Below are 19491 nucleotides of genomic sequence, written 5' to 3' on the forward strand. Positions count from 1 at the left end.
TGGGGGCTGGGGATTTAGCTCAGTGGTAGAGCGCTTACCTAGGAAGCGCAAGGCCCTGGGTTCAGTCCCCAGCTCCGAAAAAAAAAAAAGAACCAAAAAAAAAAAAAAAAAAAAAAAGATATGTATACTGATAGGCTAGTTTGAAAAGTGCTTGCTTGACATGTATAAGACCTGGGTTAAACCCTCAGTATTACGGGAATAAAAGAAAGAAATGCATTTTGATCCAGGCATGATGATGCCTAGCTGTGAGGAAGAGGGTGGGCTAGAGCCTGGGGGTGGAGTACTCTTCTGGCGTATGTAAAGCCCTAGGTTCCATCCTAGATCTTGGGGAGCAGGGAGGAAAGCTGTGAATGTTGGTCCATTATACCAAAGGTCTGCCACACTGGGACTTCAGGGTGCCCCTGCCCATGAGCTGCGTGCCTAAACAGTAGCTCTCCACCCATCGAGGGCCACCTCAATTGGCTATGGCCCATCCCCATAGCTTCCAGAGCAGCCCCAGGCAGCACCACATACTTGAAAAGCCTAGTGACTTCCCAGTTTTTTTTTTTATTTTAAATTATGTTAAACTTCAAGCAAAAATGTAAAGAATGGTATGGAGAACCTACTAGACAAGTCAGATGTAGGGCATGGGCCTTTAAAACGCCATCACTAGGGAGGCTAAGGCATAAGGAAAGGATATATATAACTCAGTGTTCTTAGCATGCACACAGCCCTGGGTTCCATCCTCAGCAGCACTGGAACCAAGGAGGTAGTTTTAATGTCCTTAACGACAGCATTGGGAGTGGAGGCAGGAGGACCAGGATTTCAAGGTCATCTTTGGCTACCAAGTAATTCTGAGGAACTCTTAGAGAGAATGAAAAGCAGATACCGGGCCTGCCTGGACTACAAAGTGAATAGACCAGACCAAGCAATGATAGTGAAACCCTAGCTCAAAGGTAAGAAGACAAGTAAAAGAAGCTAGTAACCATTGCTGCTGAGTCCACCAGTTTCCAGTACTTACCAAGACAGTATTAAAGTGCCCCGCTCCCTGTCAAGGCCAAGACCAGACCCCTAAGGTGTGACATCAGGCCACCTCCAAAGCACTTCCCTGTCCCTTCAGATGTCCCTCTTTCCCTTCCCCACCCCAAATTAGATGGTCCAGCCTCCAGCTTCTTTCCACACGGGCTCTGGTGCCATCTTGTGTCACAAAAGTGTTACTGTCTCAGTGGGCCCACACCTTGGGGCATCCCAGGTCCCCAGAATGGTTGTTCAGGATTCACTAGGGTTACTAGGTGAGGAAGCATTTGCTAGCTTTTCGGACAACCTGACCTGTCAATAACAGCCAGTGACACTGCTGGTCCTGTGATAACTGTCACTTCCTGAGCATCTAAAGCAATAGTTCTCAACCTTCTAATGCTGGGACCCTTCAATACAGTATACAGTTCCTCTTGTTGTGGTGATCCACGACCATACAATCATTTTTGTTGCTCTTCACAACTGTAATTTTGTTATATAATATATATATATATATATATATATATGTGTGTGTGTGTGTGTGTGTGTGTGTGTGTGTGTGTATATATGAATGACAGTCTCTGGAGGCCAAATGACCTTGAACTTCTGATCATCCTCTTTCCATCTCCAAGTTAATTTGTAGCCCAGGCTGGGCTGGAATGTATGGTGGCCCTGCCTCAGCTTTGGAATGCTAGAATTACAGACATCCACTAGCACATCTGGTTTATCAGTGCTGGGCATGGGATCCTCCACTGAGCCACATCTCCACCCCCTTCTGTATGTCTGTCCCTTCTCAATAGTTTTCTTGGTTTAAAAAAAAAAAATAGCCGAGCTCAGTAGCTGCCAACATAAAGCTCTCTCCTTGTAACCGAGGACGATGAAAGCACCACGCTCTCCAGAGGGCAAGGGTCAGAAACAGGGGATGTAGTGAGGCAGCTATGCAGTCAGCCAGAGTTAACGTTTACGCCTCTAAAACCATGCCAGGTGTAGAGCATATGCTAATCCAGGAGTTTCTGCCACCCTAGGCCAAGTAGTTAGTCCCATGCAAACCAGGGTTAGTCCACAGTGAGAAAAGGGAAGATAGCTCAGTCAGTAAAATGCTTACCTTGTAAGCAAGAGGACCTGAGTTTCAGCCCAGAACACACTTAAAACAAACTAAAAAAGTAGGATATGTTGGCACCCTACTTTTAATCCCAACAGGGAAACAGAGGCAGGTAGATCTCTCTACAGTTCAAGGACAGCCTGGTCTACACAGCAACAAGGTAAATTCCAGGACAACCAGGGCTACACAGAGAGACCTCGTATATAAACAATTTTAAAATATTTAAATAAAAAGTGACAGCCATGTACCTGTAATTCCAGGACAGGGGAGGCAGAAAGCCAGGTGGTTTGCAGGGGCTCCCTAGCAAACCATCCTAACCTATTGTTGAGTGCCAACCAGTGAGAGGCCCTGCCTCAAAAACAAAAGGTAGGAAGGCTTGGAGATGCACTCAGTGCTTGAGAGCCTTCACTGCTCTTGAGAAGGACCTCAATCAGTTCCCAGTGCCCTCATGACTTAGGCCTGCAACTCAAGACCCACAGAATCTGACATCTCTGGTACTGTACTCTCTGCACGTGCTGCCCTACCCTGCCTCACACACATACAATAATTAAAAGGAATAAAAAAGGGTGGATGGCACCTGAGGAACACCACTGGAGGCTGGCCTCTGGCCTCCACATGGCATTTATAACATGTACACATAAACACCTGCATTATTTACACATACATACACACACACACACACACACACACACACACACACACACACACACACACACACAGGTGGGAGGATGATTCTGTGGCCAGTTCCTTGCTAAACCAATTTCAGTGGTTTGTAGCTCTAGGCATTGTTGATCACAACAGAGAGGCCACACAGTATCCCAGAGCCTCAATTCCACCATAGCCCCTCACCCATACACCCACTTGTTCACTCAGGGTGTGCCCTAAGCAAGTCTCATCCTCACGCTCCCTCCCTACCCTACCGTGAAAAGCTCCTGTCTCCATCATCTGTCAGTCACTCTACATTTTCTCAGCCAGAGGCCTTCTTTCACACCTTATCCTGCCTCAGCAAGAAGTGGCCCATATCAAAGATGATCCTGGTCAGTCCAGCACCCAGGTATCAAGTTTTTTGACCTCCTCCTCAACTTTGGCTGTTTCCTGACCCTGTGGTTAACCCAAATTCTTCTACCTTCCAGATCCTAAACTGAGACTGTGGATCCCCAGCCATCCTATACTCTTGTACCTTTCTTTGTCCCACTTACCTAGAACAGCCCTCATCCCTTCTTCCTCTCTGTCCCACTCCTCTAACCCTGAACCCCCATTAGTGCCATGCCCCATCCACACTCCTTTCTCTGTTCCCCCTGGGCTATTGGGTCCCTCTGGAGAATCTCCGCCATCAATAACAGATGGTGCCTTTAGCTTCTGTGGAGTTCCCAGAGTCACTCTCCAGTCCTGCCGGCCCACTCCATCTCCTTTTTTTTTTTTTTTTTTTTTTTTCAATTTATTATTTTTAAAAGATTTATTTAGCCATCTTCAGACACACCAGAAGAGGGCACCAGATCTCATTACAGATGGTTGTGAGCCACCATGTGGTTGCTGGGAATTGAACTCAGGTCCGCTGAACAGCAGTCAGTGCTCTAACCACCGAGCCACCTCTCCAGCCCACTCCATCTCCTTCTTAATGCTTCTTTCCCATCACCTGCCTTCCCCTCATCTGCCTCCTACAGACGCCCATCAGTAGTGCTGCCTTTATCTCACAACCACATGTTTCCATCTGCCCCTTCCTCCTGCAGGCTCAGGAGCCTGCCTGTTAGTCTAGCCACCTAGGCTCCTCCCCAGTGCTTTCTCCATCGTCTCTCCTCAGCTTGGAATTTGTTCTTTATCTTCATGGAGAATTGTTGGGATCGAAACAAGGGCCAGCGTGCAGTGACCGCATTCTCTACCTTGGAGTCACACTCATGTCACTCACTCCTAGGTCTGGACTTCCCCTCCAAACGTCTCTTGTCTTCCTGCTCTTTCCATTTCTTCCCTCCTTCCCGCCCTTGCTTCCTTGTTTTTAAGACTGTAGCCCAGCAAGATCCTGACCTGACAACCTCCTGCCACAATCTCCAGAGATTACCTTTTCCAGTTCAACATCCCTACACTCATCTCTGGCCGCCCTTGCTTCCTCTCTTCCAGTCAGCCACTCAGCCTTTGCTACCCAGCACCATAGATCCACTCCCATTCTCCAGGACTCCAATTTTCCCACGTTACCAAGTCCAAAGTCCATCCTGCCTGCCCTTCCAAACATTCCTCCCTATGGTGCTAGATGCCTGTATCTGGCCATCCCCTTGAGATTCTCCAACCTCTTCTGTAACACCATTGACCCCTGGCAGTCCTTACGTTCCTAGGCCCTTCTTAGCTTCTCACTGGGAATGTTCTGTGATGTTGACTTCATTACCATAGCCTTCTTTCCTTTCTGCTCTATTCTACCTGCTCTTCTCTTGCCAGGGTCTCACACAGTCCAATGATGACCTTCATCACCTAATCCTCCTGTCTCCACCTCTCAAATGCTAGGGTTACAAGCACCCACCACCTTGGTTTGGGTTTCCATTTTCTAAACAGCCTCCTGCTGTCTTCTATGCCATAGCCCTTTTTTTTCTAGTTAATTGAATATCACCGTTTGAGATGATCATGAAATATCCTCTCTGGAAAGTCTCTCGGCCCTTTCCAAGCTCTGTCTAGTAATCTCTATTAGAGCCCCCCAGGTGTCCCAGTGTCTCTGCCAACAGGGTATTCATCCACCCAGGCCTTTCTGCAGCCTTCAGTCAACTATAGGGTTGGACAGGGGCAGCTGGGAGCCCACATGACATCAGAGTTGGCCTCAGTAGATGCTGAGGACACTATGGTTTTGCAGCAGGGTTTTATTTGGGGGCTATTTTGTTAAGGTTGTCTTGGTTCAGTTTGGTTTGATCCGGTTTGGTTTGGTTCAGTTTGGTTTGGTTCATTTTGGTTTGGTTTTTAAGAGCTAGGGCTCAAGTTCAGGCTACTACATACTAAACAACGGCAGAGCTACTGTTCAGCTACACCCCAGCTATTTGGTTTTCGAGGGGTTTTTTTCCCCACACTAGGTGTCCATATGTAGCCCAGACTGGCCTCAAACTCATGATCCCCTTGTCTCAGTTTCCTCAGTGTGGGGACTCCGTCTGTCCTACCACACCCAGGCTTTACGTTTTCAGCATCCTGCTCTGTTCCCGGGGCTGAGGCTTTGAGCTGGTTTGCCAACCATCCCTGAGTTCTCCTATTTTTTTTTTCTCTCTCTCCCTGCAGCCTACATGAAGAGGCGACACAGCTCTGTCAGTGACAGTCAGCCTTGTGAACCCCCCTCTGTTGGTATCGACTATAGCCAGGGTGCCAGCCCCCAGCCACAACACCAGCTGAAGAAACCTCGAGTGGTCCTGGCTCCAGAGGAGAAGGAAGCACTGAAGCGAGCATATCAGCAGAAGCCATACCCATCACCAAAAACCATCGAGGAGCTTGCCACACAACTCAACCTGAAGACTAGCACCGTCATCAACTGGTTCCATAATTACAGGTATAGACTACGCTATCAAGACTCCCCAGGGGGTTGGGGATTTAGCTCAGTGGTAGAGCGCTTGCCTAGCAAGCACAAGGCCCTGGGTTCAGTCTCCAGCTCCGAAAAAAAAGAAAAAAGAAAAAAAAAAAAAGACTCCCTAGGTCCAGACCCATGAGGACCCACCTCACAAAACACAGTATAGCCTTGGCCCCTGAAGGGAGACCCAAGGCCAAAATATATGCAATGTAAACAGCTGGGGAAATAAAGGGCTGGTGTCCAGTGTGCATGTGGGCATGCTCCATTCTGTGAAGGTCAGAGGACAACTCTCAGGATTCAGTTCTCTACAGCCACCTTACAGGACTCTGGGGTGGTCTTAGTTTGTCAGGTCTGTGTGCACAGTGCCTCTGCCTGCTGGTTCACCTTACTGGTGGTGTCGTCTTCGTTTTAGAGAGAGTCTCACTCACTATGTAGCTTTGTCTGGCCTAGAATTTGCTATGCAGACCAGGATGGCCTTGAACCCAGAGATCTCCCTACCTTTACCTCCCAAGTACTGGGGTTAAAAGCCTCAGTCACCACATCCAGCCCTAGGGTCTTTTTTGAAAAAGGAAAGCTGGGGGCTGGAGAGATGGCTCAGCGGTTAAGAACACCCGACTGTTCTTCCAGAGGTCATGAGTTCAATTCCCAGCAACCACATGGTGGCTCACAACCATCTGTAAAGAGATCCGATGCCCTCTTCTGGTGTGTTTGAAAAAGGAAAGCTAAGGACTAGTGGGAGGATGTCTTAGCAGGTAAGGTACCTGCCACAAAGCCTGTCTACCTAAGCTTGATTCCCAGCCCCACACAGAGGAAGGAGAGACATACCTCAAACATACATGCAAGAAGAGAATGAAAACAAAACCAAGAACAGGATTTCAGAATCAACCTAGGTCTGGGGTGTGGCTTGGCAGTAGAGCTCTTGTATTCAACCTACCAGTGAGGAGCGCGGGGTGTGGCACAGCGGTACAGCCCTGTATGGACAAGGCCCTGCTAAAGTCCCCTATACCCTCCAAAGCTTACTTTCTTTCCTTCCTATATAGCTTTTCTAGCTATCAAATCCAGGGCTGCAGCAGTGTGGTTCAATGGGAGAGCTAAGTGTAAGTGTCCATCACTAGCTGTCAAGTACATTAATTGGTTAAAATTTAGAAGATAATGCCAAGCCTGGTGCTACACACCTATAAGCCCAGTACCTAGATGACAGCAGGAGGATGGGAAGTTCCAGTCTAGCTGGGCTACAGAGTAAGATCCTATCTCTGAAAGTAAATAAATAAATGTATGTCCTTCAACCAGTGTTCAAGTCCAGGATCACTAGTTCTATTTTACCAAGAAAAGTCTCACATGCCCAGCAAGGTGACTGGTGTATTAGGCCAGATTCTGTACAACCCTTTTGCCACTTCCAGCCATTTACTGACTAGAGCAGGCTCCCCTCACTGCAAAGGCCTGGTAAGAACTGGCATGGCAGTACACACAAACCCAGCACTTGGGAGGCTGAGGTAGATACTTCCAGGCCAACCTGGGCTACATAGTAAGGCCCTGTCAGAGAGAGAGAGAGAGAGAGAGAGAGAGAGAGCGAGCTTGAAAGCAAACGACCTCCAAAGCCCACACCTGTTTATCTAAGCTGTAGCTAACAAATGGCACCTCCAAATCTCAAACCCATCATACGTGCATCCTATTTGTAAGCCTTAGCTTAGCTACCCACCTGACCTGCCATCTCCCACCTGGGCAGAGCAGAGCTGGGTGCCTACCTTGCTGCTGTGAGGCTTGAAAACAGCGTTTTCACACAGAGCCAGCACCAGGGACTAGTCCTCCAGTTCTCACGTGACTGAAGCCACCCAAGGGAAGCTGATGTGCTGGGGTATTTCTGGGACCTATCAGAACCTCACTTCTCTGAATCACAGCTTCAAAATCTTCAGGACAGGGGCTGGAGAGATGGCTCATGTAGTGAAGAGTACTGACTGTTCTTCCTAAGGACTCAGGTTTGGTTTCCAGCACCTATATGGTGGTTCTCAGCCATCTGTAACCCCAGTTCCAGGAGGTCTAACATAACACTCTCTACTGGCCTCCCTGGTCACCAGGCATATAGTGGGTACACATACATACATGCAGGCAAAACACTCATACAAAAATAAGGAAATGTTTAAAGGGGGGGGTGGCTGGAGAGATGGCTCAGTGGTTAAGAGCACTGGCTACTCTTCCAGAGGTCCTGAGTTCATTTCCCAGCAACCACATGGTGGCTCACAACCATCTGTAATGAGATCTGATGCCCTCTTCTGGTGTGTCTGAAGACAGCTGCAGTGTACTTATATAAATAAAATAAATCTTAAAAAAAAAAAGTTGGACACAGTGGCTCATAGCTTTAATCCCAGCACTGGGGAGGCTGGGATCAAAGAAACCCAGCTTTCTCCCCCCGCCCCCAAATAAGCAATCTTCAGGACAAGGTTCAGATTTCACTCTAGCACAAACAAGTTAACTATGGACCAGGTAGACTGCTATCCTAAAATTCTCATATCTTGAGGCAAATCCACACTCCCTAAATCAAACCCAGGACCTACCTGTGCATTCCTTAGCCGTACCCTGTAGCAGAGGCCTATAACCCTAGCTCTTTGGGAAACTGAGGCAAGAAGACTTAAATTTTAAGACTACAGGGTAAGTTAAAAGGAAACTTAGAAAGGCCATGTCTTAAAAACCTAAAAGCTCAAGAAATGTTGGGGGTGATATAATAGCACTTGGCTAGAATCAGCCAGTCTGGGGTTGGGGGCATGGCTCAGCCGATATGTCTGCTTAGTGTGCTTAAAGCCCTTAGTTCGATCCTCTAATATAGGGGTACAAAAGAGGGTATTCCCTTCGTTCAGTGATAGCATGAACAGAAAAAGAAGTCTTAGCCATATCCAGCCCCAGGGTTTTAAGGAGGCCCACTTTGTGCAGGACACTGGGCTTGGTGCTAATTCACCTGAAGATGTGTCCCAACAGTGGACATTGGCTTATCATGCTGGCTAATCAGGAAGACACGCCTAGAAAGAACTATGAAAGGGATGGGGAACTGAGGGGCAGACTTTACTGAGGGACTCTCTAAAGGAAACATTCTGTCCTGCCATTCAGTGTCTCAGCAAGTTACCTGCGCACGTTCCCACCTAAAGTTGGAAGATGCTGTATTAAAAAAAACTTGGCAGGGGCTGGAGAGATGGCTCAGTGGTTAAAGAGTACTGGCTGCTTTTCCAAAGAACCCAGGTTCAATTCCCAGCACCCACATGGCAACTCACAACTATCTGTAACTCCAGTTCCAGGGGATCTGATTCCCTTACACAGACACATGTTTGGGCAAAACACCATTGTATGGGAAATAAGATAAAAGTTAACACAAAATCAGTTGAAACAGGGCATGATAGTCCACACCTTTGATCCTTACAATTGGGAGGCACAAGCTGGCAGATCTCTGTGAGTTTGAAGTCAGCCAGGTCTCCTTGCAGCCAGAGCAGACGTGATACCATGTCTTAAAAATATATATAAATAAACCTGGTTGGAGGGTTGGAGAGATGGCTCAGACACTAAGTACTTGCTGCTCTTTCAGAGGACATTGATTTGATTCCCCAGAGGACATCGTGAGCACCCATATAATGGCTCACAAGTGTCTGTGGCTCCAGTTTCAGGAGAGCCATTGCCCTCTTCTGACCTGTAAGGCACCAGGCACACATGTAGTGCACATAGAAACATACAGGCAAAATACCCAGACACAGGGTTTTTGTCTTAATATACTAAAAGCACATCCTTAGTTTCTTTCCTTCCTACTCGTACTTTCTTCAGAGTAGGGAGTCTGTTGAGGGTACACCATTGGTGGAGGCCTGCTAGAGGCTCACAGCTGGAGTGACAAGACTCCCCACCTTCGCCTACATCCGATAATTGGCTTTCCACCGAAGTTTCATTTCTTTAGTCAGTAAGTTGTTAGCACATGCCAGAAACCATGCTTTCTGCAGAGTAGTAATGGACGATCGGAATCAGATGGAGAAGGGAGAGACAGACCAGCCACCAACTATGTATAATGGAATCTCAGTGCTCAGGAAGCTGAATCAGAACCCTAGGTTCAAGGCCAGTCTGAGTGAGCCACATGACAAATTGAGGACTATCCTGATCTGGTGTTATATAACAGGGCCTGATCTCGAAAATAAAATAGAGCGGGGGGCATAGCTCAGTTAAGAGAGTGCTTCCCTCCAATTTACAAGTCTCTGACCTCTCTTCCTAGCACCACATAATCCAGGCATGGCAGTGCACACTTAGAACCCCAGCACTGGGGAAATGGACGCTGCAGGACTGGAAATTCAAAGTACTCTGGCTAATTTGCAAGTCCGAGGCCAATCTGGGATACTTGAGATCTTAGAGGAATTAATTAAGCATGTGGTAGAGAGAAGGTGATGGCATCTCAACACAGAGTCAGGGTTTGGGGGCGGGAGAGATGCTCCTGCCCAGACAGTGCCCAGACAGGGCAATGACCGCAGCAGGTGATGTGGGCAGGGGTGAGGCCAAGCCCATGCACAGGAACCTCACCACAGCCTTTGCTTGTGTCTCACAGGTCTCGGATCCGCAGAGAACTGTTCATTGAGGAGATTCAAGCCGGAAGCCAGGGCCAGGCCGGTGCCAGCGACTCACCTTCAGCTCGAAGTAGCCGGGCTGCACCCAGCTCTGAAGGCGACAGTTGTGACGGCGTGGAAGCCGCTGACACCGAGGAGCCAGGTGGCAACATAGTGGCCACCAAGTCTCAGGGAGGGCCGGCAGAGGTGACCGCAGCCCCGGCAGACCGGGAAGAAGCGACGCAGCCGGCCGAGAAGGCGAAGGCACAGCCACTATCCTCGGGGACCCCAGGACAAGACGACGGTGAAGACGCAGGCCGGTCTAGGCCACCTCCTGAGGGTCTTGCTGACGCCCCAGCGCCCGTGCCAAACCTCGCCGCACCCGCGGCCGGAGAGGACGCCGCTACCTCAGCCACTGCCCCAGCCATGGCCACTGAGGCCCCTGGGGCGGCCAGGGCCGGCCCTGCCGAGAGGAGTTCTGCGTTGCCAAGCACCAGCGCGCCTGCCAACGCGCCTGCGCGAAGGCCTAGCTCTCTGCAGAGCCTCTTTGGTCTGCCTGAGGCAGCGGGCGCCCGGGACAACCCGGTGCGGAAGAAGAAGGCCGCGAACTTGAACAGCATCATCCACCGCCTGGAGAAGGCTGCCAGCCGGGAGGAGCCCATTGAATGGGAGTTCTGAGGGCGCCGGGCCTCTGGGCCTGACCAGCAGGGCCTCGCCGGGCTAGCCAGGCCTACTTGCGCCTAGCAGGTCCCCCAGGCCTAGTCAGCACTGGCTAGTGGTGGGCTGGGGCAGGCGGGTGCGTGGAGGGCTGTGCTGACCCGAGGCCTGGACGTGTTGCGCACTTACCGCCCTGCGGGCCACAGGGCAAAATCGCCATAGGCCAAGGTGCATATAGAAAACAAAGGAGCATTAAGCCCAATCTATGTTGTGTTTTCAAGGAAGAAAACGGAAATGTGTAGTCAAGCTTTTTTGTACCCTGAAGTGTTTTTTTTTTTTAATTGCCCTAAGTGATTTCCACAGGTTCTGGAATAACTCTTTACAGCTTTTGCCTTGCGCCCTCCTCTTTCGTGTGGGCTTTAAAAAAAAAAAAAAATCAAACCCACATATTAAAAGGGGGCTTTTTATCTGCCATCTAATGGCTTCAGAGCGATAATACACTATTATCTTCTTAAACCAGGAAGGGGGGGATTTTTTCAGAAAAATTAAAAAAGAAAGTTTTTGTAGCTGTTCAGTTGCCACTAAGAGATTGCACAGTCAAACCGACTCTAAACACACTAGTTTGGATTCCTAAATATTTTCAAGAAAAGAATCTTCTCGTTTGAAACTTTGAATTAAAATAAAACACATTTACTCCACATATTTTTTAACAAAAAAAAGAAAAAAAAAGAAAAGTCACATCAGGAAAAATATCTGATTTTGTGGTAGCTGACGTAGTGTTTTCTTGTACGTAACTAGAATCCTGACATGTAGTGCACATTGATCCATAGCTTTAACTGACTCTGGGCTTTTGCTGGCCAGAGTTTGTTTAATACACTCCATTCTAGGCCAAATCAGGACAAAAAGAAAGATCCGAATCTAGGTATTTTATAATCTGCTTTTTAACCTCTAACCGCAGAGCACGCTGATCAGACCTCATATCTCGGAGGTTTAGGAGACAAGTTAGAACTGTAGCATGTACCGGTTCATTTTGTTTTATTTATGGTGTCTACGTCTGTGTTGGCACATCTGCGCATGTGCAAGCGTCGAAAGGAAGGAAATGTAGGCCGGCAAGGTCACAGCAGTTAGTCCCTCACGTGCAGGCAACAGTCTGCTCATCTTTCCTTGGCACAGAAGGCACCTCACCTCACGCCACTCTCCAGGGCACCTAACAGACTGAGCCCCCCAGGGGAAGATGCTCCCTGGGCTTGGGCAGGGCTGGCGCAGCCATGCGCGCACACACTCTTCCTCTCTCTTCTCATCCCCTTCCCACCACAAGCACTGATAACCCTATCTACTCGTGGGAAGCTTCCTTCCCTGCAGAAGAGAGAACGCTCTATCCCCATCCCTGTAGAGCTGGCCCAAACTCACCAAAATGGTGATGCTCTTCAATTCCAGACCGGACCATTGGCCCTTCATTCATTTCTCCTCTCACAAGGTTTTTTTATGCACAGTTTAGGGCAATCTAAGTACAAATCAAAAGTCTAACTTGTCTCTTGATTCCTCCCGTTGTCTTTGTGTATATGCGTGAGTATAGAGGTGGATGAAAGTGTGCGTGCGTGTGCGTGTGCAGTTTTATACGTCTGTGTATTTTCTTAAGTACCTGTGCACACAGAGTGCACTACTGCCACCTTTTTCAATAAGCTGGTTTATCAGTCATGGCTTCTACAGGTTTTGCTAATTTAGACTCCTTATTGCCATATCTTTAAACTAACAATAGATGATTTCGGTATATATCTATATTTTTTTTTGCTTATTTATAGGTGCTGTATTTTATTATCTGATTGTTAGGAAGGGATGAAAGGGGCAAATATTCTTTAGAGGGATAGACTGCCGGCAGTATTGGGTATAATTTACAAGATGTAGCTGTCATACTGTATATTACTGATTGAAAACTTTTTGACCGTATTGTGTATCATTGAAACTTTTGTCTTAGGTCAACATCTTTGGATGACATTTTAATGGTGCATTCATTATTTCTTAAGTTTAATTAATTAATAGTACTTTTTTTTATTTGGGAGGGTGGGAGGGAGTTCTAATTTTAAAGGCATCTCCCGCTAGTACACCTCAGCGTGCTTGTTATTTTTTAGCTTGTAGGCTTTGACTGTCAGACGTGAACCCCATTTCTTGCATGATGTTTGGAGCTTATGTATTTTCATTCACAGTCTTTCAACCTGCAGCTGCAAGCCCTTAGTTGGAGCTTTCACAACTGTAAGAGTCGCGACACTAAAGACAATGCCTTTCATGAATGAGAAGTTCCCAGGAGGCTCTAGGAGGCTGGGAGGCAGGCCCCTGCTCTGTCCTTGGATGGTTGTATCACTTCTGAGCTTGAGATGAGAGTTCACAGTGGAGGAACAGGAGGGAAAACAGGCCCACCTGGCTCTGTGCTGAGTGAGGAAGAGCCCTGCACACCAGGGGCATTAGGGACATGGAGGAGCAGGGTCACTCCACAGAAACCTCAAGGGAGCCTGTCGTCGTGGGTGATGGATCTTAAATTCCTAACTCTCACTAGAGTGAGAAGCAGAGTTAACAGGACCGAGGAGGGTAGTGTGTAAGTTTTAAAGGCATGTCTGTTACTTAACAAATCTGAGGAAATGGAAGTCGAGGGTTTTTTTCCATCCTGGCAGCCACAAGGTAGCAGTGTAAGACAGCCTTTGACTCTTCCAAGCAAGTTGGTCATTTTCGTTCCTTTAATTTTTGAACTAGGTTCTTGTCGATGTCCATCCCGTCTCCTGTGCCAGACTCCATCTGGGTGCTTGTTACAGTCACTTGGTTAGGTTTTTGCTTGAGTTCTGTATTTGTATTTTCTTATTTATTATTATTGTTATTATTATTATTATTTTAATTGAGATCCCAACTTGATGGTGTTTGGGGTTAAGCTAGCACTGTCTGCAGTTTTGCTAAGAGTTGCCAGTAGACAGCACAGAGACCTGGGGTTCCATCTCCCTCCTCAAGTCCTCCCTCCCTTCCCAGTGTGAGTCCAAGGGTTCATCTTTCATCTTGAAAAGCAATATTCAAGTGCCTTGAACAGCGCTCCCTCGTGTGGTGACCTTCCGCTGGCTGGAGACCCAAACAGTAGCTCCCACAAGCAGCCACCTATCCTCTTCATACTCTCAGCTTAAAAAGCTGAATTGTACTCCTCCCCCAGAGGGAAAAAATGATTCCACATAAAACACTAACACTTCATCACAGGCCACTGTTCCATTTCAAATGCTGTTTTCTTAATTGGAGGCAGTAATCCTAACTAGGTCTCACGCCATTGCCCAGTTGGCTAAGTGGGAGCCCACCATGAAATCGATGCTCACATCAGCCCCCTTGACACCTCTTGCTTCATGCCAAGTCCCCTTACGGCCTCTGAAGTGGCAGGAATATGGGTTCTTAGACGCCCGCCCACTCACTTCCACTCTGACCTGGCTCCCATTCACCATCTCCTCGAAACATTAGTCAGTTGAGCTGTCTGACCACTGTATATTAGGCTTCTCTCTTAAAAAAATAAAATTTAAAAATGCAGGCACATAGCTGAAGTTCATATCTTCCTAGCTAGCCACCTTGAAAGTGCTTATGACTGTATCCCGGCTTTGAATCAGGGCAGACTCCAGGGGCTGTAGTGCTAGGTATTCAGCCACACTGAAAATGAGGCCGGAAGATAGCTGTCAACCTTCGAGGACAGATGCTTCTGCTCAGTGTCTGTCTCTTTGGTAAGCTTCCCTCTGATGGGCATCTCTCTTCTTGTTTAAAGTCAGATCTGGTAGATGGCCCAGAACATAGCAGGGCTGTGAGCTGAGTGACTCTGAATGCTTGTGGCCAATAGAGTCCCTGACCGTTGCCACGCCATAGACCTACATAGCCCATCTGCCTCTACAGCCAGGGCCAAATTCAACTGTGGAGCCTATGAGGAAGCTTAGCAGGAAGCAGCTTGTATCCAATGCAAAAGGGGTGCACTCTTGGCATCAACTAAGCACCCCAAGGTTGTGTAGCTGTGAAAGCCCCAGAGGTGGGGAGTCAGAGTACAGATAACCAGCATCAGAGATGCCCTCCCTTGCCATAGCAAGACTTTGTCTCTTCGGAGCTGCAGGCTCTTGAACAGCAAGGCTCAGTGGATTCTAGGCACCTTGGAATGGTTTGGTTCCTGTCACATGCTCCTGCTTTCCACCTGCTGCCCTGGACTGCAGTCATTCCAGTCAGACCCCTGAGGCTGTGAGCCATCCTTGCAGAGGTCAGGGAGCACATGGATGCAGTGGAAGGCTCTTGGCTGTGTTCCTCCTGTCCTTCAATGTCTCCCCTTTCTGTCTCTTCTACCTCACCACTTGATGTCACTCAGAGTTGTGAAGCAAGTGGCCTGGGGGAGGGGGGTGCTTAAGAGGCTGCAAGTTTGATAGCTCATCTCGATTGGCAGGTGTGCTTTCTGCCTCCTTCAGTGAGCACATCCTCAAGTGCTGTCTGGAGTCTGCTAAGCACAGGGATTTTCCTCTTGGCTTCCAGCTGTTCTTGAAATTCCGGCAGTTGTTGGGTCTGTAGGCAGGAGTGGTCTCCAACCTCAGAAATTCTTGTCTTTTGCTCGGCCTTCCCACACAGCTGTCAGACTCCATCACAGCCATTTCTTCAGCCCTGGGTTATCCCCAAACAATATGAGCACACTTCCCCAGGAACTGTGGCTGTCCGTGTCTCTAGACCTTACCATGAGCTCTGCTTTACAAACAGCTGTCTCCAGGACAGAAAGGGTCAGACAGTTTTCTACCCCACCATGCATTTGTGATCCCAAAAGAACATGCCAGTTTCTGTTCCCTGTGGGAGGAAAGCAGCTCCCAAGACAGCCGGTGGACCTGGGTCATACCTGCTCTGATGACCAGAGCGTGTACCTGTAGGCATAGGGAACTATGTTTTATTTTGTTGTTCCCATCATGAATGTTAAATTCACCAGACGCAGCTGCTGCTGCAGTTTCTCTGGGACTTAACTGAATCAGGAGAAGGCTTTATGGCCACTTTGGCCCAGGAGGCCTGAGACTCTAAGTGACTTGGTTCCATCTCCCAGAGGTGCTACCCACCAGTCTGACCAGTAAACTTGCATGCTAAGAGAATGGGCTGATGAGAAATTTTCATTTTTGTCACTTCTGCCAGTGCTTTTCAGATGGAAACTACCAGGAAAGTGAGAGTAGGGACAAGCTTCTCAGTAAAGGATACAGTTCCAGCCAGTGGAAGAGACAGTTTAGGAACAGCAAAGGAAAAGCCAGGATTCCCCGTGTACCACTTGAGGACCTGCTTCTTCACCAAACCCCATCCCACTCCTGTGCCCCCCACTACTCCTCTCCTGCCCCCTTCCCTCCAAAGAGTCCACAGCCACATCTTCAGTGGCATATCGAGTTTTCATTTTTGGACAAAGTGACATTTAGCTTTAACAAGACATTTCCAAAGCTCCTGGTCTCCTTTGAAATGCTGACTTTAAAAGTTCAGCATTGTTGCCAAGGATGCGGGGGAGGGGCTAATGAAAGAAAGACTTAGATTATGCATGAATGTGCACGCCCCGTCCCTCAGTTATTCAAATTTCAAATGCCTTTGAGTTGCTTTTCATAGATGGGTTTAGTTTGCTCATGTTAAGTAGTCTGTTACTGTAATTTTTGTAGTATTCTGGCTTTAATTTCTACCACAAATATGCTATGTACTAAGCTTTCTGTGATCAGAAAGGAAAGGTGCCTTAAATCCCAATACCACGCCTCTATCCCTATGGAAAATATATCAGAAGCACAGTGCCAGGAAGCATTGGGACTTCCGTTGGCAAAATAGGACACCATTCAGCAAGACACATCCAAGTGGCACGGGGCTGCTTTTGTTTGCTAATTCCTTTTTTTTCTCCCAACCTATAATTATCTTTTGTTTGTTGTTTATTTTATTTTTTTTTTATAGTTCGCTTTAAACAGGAAGCACTTAATAGATGGCTCTGTGTCAAAGCTCTGTGCAATGGAAATCATGTTGCTTTTGTTTGGGGGGTTTGTTTTGTTTTTCTTTTCTTGTTTTAAAAAGATAGCGTTATTGCACACCAAATGAACTCCTAAGTAAGCTTTAGAACCAGGATCGATTCAGGTCGTGGATGGGTATGTTCACTGTAGTTCTGTGTGTTCATGAACCGACGGGCAAGCTGGCCTCCCTTGGCCACTGAGGCTCAGCCCTGAGCCCTGGGTCATGGCTGCCTGGGTCCCAACGGGGAACCTTCCCGGATGTCTGACCCCACAGTCGACCCTTGAAGCACTTAACCCTCTCTTTGTGGAGATAGACCGACTGCTACTGATCTGTCAGCGTACTCGAGGGTGATTATAAAAGGATGTTTCTTTAAGAAAGAAAAGATATTTCTATCCTCTTCTAATTTATTATTAGGTTAATCATTTAAGTACTTATCAGGAGTGTGTTGTCATTTTGTGTTGTTGTTGCCAATGCTTTTGCTGTCACTCCAGTGGTTAACTGTCCCTTGCTCCCCACCTCTCTCCTCCCCATCCCAGAGTCCAAAGAGGTCTGGGCCCAGCAGTGGGAGACATGAGGGACAGAAGGGAGTCCTCCAGCACAATCAGACACCTGTCTCCCTAGTACCACTCAAAACCTGGCGGTCTCTACATATCTTAACTGTTCAATCGAGAGAGTTGACAAACAAAGCTACCCACGTCAGGCAGCACTGGGGGGAGGCTTGCTCCCAGAGGCGCTGCAATGCAGTGAGAAAAACAGAAAAGCCAAGTTCAAGTTCCCCCAAAGCCTCCTAGAGCCTCTGTTAAAACTTCTGGGTTCATGAATGTTTGACGAGCCTGGATCAGAAGAGAGGCAGGCAGTCAGGCCGTCACCCTGAACTGGAAGGTGGTTTCTCAGTGGTCCCCACAGGTGACCACGGCATTGATTTTCACTGTCAGTTGTCTTTCCTTGCATTCAAAGTTAGCCAAAAGCATCTTTTGAGGCAACAGGTATTTCCTAGCACTGGAGGTGGCTAGAGGGCCCTCACCTGGAGCCTGGGTTGAGAGAAACCTCCATCCTCCCATATCAGGAGAAGTGGAGAAAGGACTTTCCATGGCTGGAAATTCCGCCAGCAACAAGCCCCCGTTGCTTGCTCAGTGGAGGGTAGGGGATGTGAGACTGACCTCTACCTGGGTGGGGGGGGGGGGCAAACTTAAAAAAGAGGCTCACCCCAGGGACAGGTGAAGGGCCTGCTCACTGCTAGGCAGGGCAGGATACCTGCTTCTACCCTAACGGTCCACTGAGCCCAAATCCAAATTTCTTTCTGTATCTTATCTTTCCCATTCTTTGAAATCTGGGGGGCAGGTCCTACTCATCTCTTTGGGGGTAAAATATCTCCCATAAAATTGCCCCAATCCCCCAAGGGTTTTTATTTTTCTTAGTCTATGCATTTCTCTCTCTGAATCTCTCTAATTCTCTCCTCCCACCCCAAACACACAAAATAGACATCTCATGTCCCACCCTCTGAGACCACCCCTGCCTCAGAAAAATGCCGGACATTTTGAAGACATGAGAAAGCATTTTAAAAAAAAAAAAAAAAGCCTTCAAGCATTTTGAAAATAGCTTGTCATAAGCTGACAGTGGGGAGGAATCAGCTCCATGATTTTCCTGAGTCCCTTCCCATAGGACAAGAGACCTAGCTCTTTGCGTTTGTGCAATAACTACTTGCTAGGAGAGCGGGTAGCACCACCCTCCTCTAGACTACTAACACAGCACAAGACACACGTCAGCCCTTCCTAAGCCCCTCCCCCATCATGTGTTACATTTTAGCAGTATTTACTTTTTTTTTCTGTCAGGCACTAAGTCTTAGGTGTTTATAGAGCTTGTGTGTTAATACAATCACGGATCTTATCATTTTATTTTAATCCTCACCAAGACCCAATTGACCAAAAAGAAGCAAGAGGAAGAAAAAGAAATTGTAAAAGATGTCTCTCTCCTTTTTTTTTTTTTTTTTTTTTTTGTACAAGTAGCTTTGAGAAGCCTTGTGTTGCTGTGACCATCTCCTATCACAGTCTTGATTTTCTTGTGATTTGTTTTTGGCATTTAAGAGTTGGTCCCGGCTGGCGTGGGGGTGGGGGTGGGGGAGGCACCCGTCGGCCCCTCAGCGCCGTCCCTTGTCTTTGGTTAGCCATACGAAATGTTTGTTCTCTGCACTGTCCCACGGTCCCTATTATGATACGGAGAAGCAATATCACCGAAGCTCACACCATGTATTATTCCTCACTAGCACCCTAGGTGTGATCATTGAAGTAAATATCTTTTATACAAACACAAGCACGTGTGGGCTGTTTTTATTGAAGCTTTCTCTCCCCTGAGGAGCAACTGCCGCCTCTTAGATGCAGGCCCAACGGGCACCTCAATCACTTCACTCCCTGCGCACCCTGTTGGCACATGGCTCCTAGGCAACGCTGGGAGAAGCCTGGGATGTAGCGGATTTGGGTGCTGGCAGGTTCCTGTACCCAGTGAGAGGACCCAAAACGCCTGCCTGCTTGCTTGAGTCCCTCTCTACCCCTGTATTCTTTGAAACAAGCACATGCCTGGGTATCTGCCTCCTTGTCTGTCACTATGAAGGGGCATCCTGACCTGTCTTGCAGGCCTGTTATGTGGGCCATCAGTCT

The 19491-nt window shown here is 47.9% G+C and overlaps 1 protein-coding gene across 30 annotated transcripts in view; it reads left to right on the forward strand.

Annotated features, from left to right (window-relative positions):
- The window catches only part of Cux1 (cut-like homeobox 1), a 318820-nt gene that overhangs the window by 283053 nt on the left and 16276 nt on the right, over positions 1-19491 (forward strand). For 21 of the 30 annotated variants that reach the window (XM_087577560.1, XM_087577566.1, XM_087577571.1 and 18 more), the window contains 2 exons: positions 5342-5606; positions 10189-11149. In XM_087577560.1, coding sequence (XP_087433686.1) covers positions 5342-5606; positions 10189-10864 — 941 coding nt within the window. In that variant the 3' untranslated portion in view covers positions 10865-11149. 30 annotated transcript variants of the gene reach the window in all.

Source organism: Rattus norvegicus, chromosome 12, assembly GCF_021556685.1.
Source record: "Rattus norvegicus strain SHRSP/BbbUtx chromosome 12, alternate assembly SHRSP_T2T, whole genome shotgun sequence".
Classification (NCBI taxonomy): domain Eukaryota; kingdom Metazoa; phylum Chordata; class Mammalia; order Rodentia; family Muridae; genus Rattus; species Rattus norvegicus.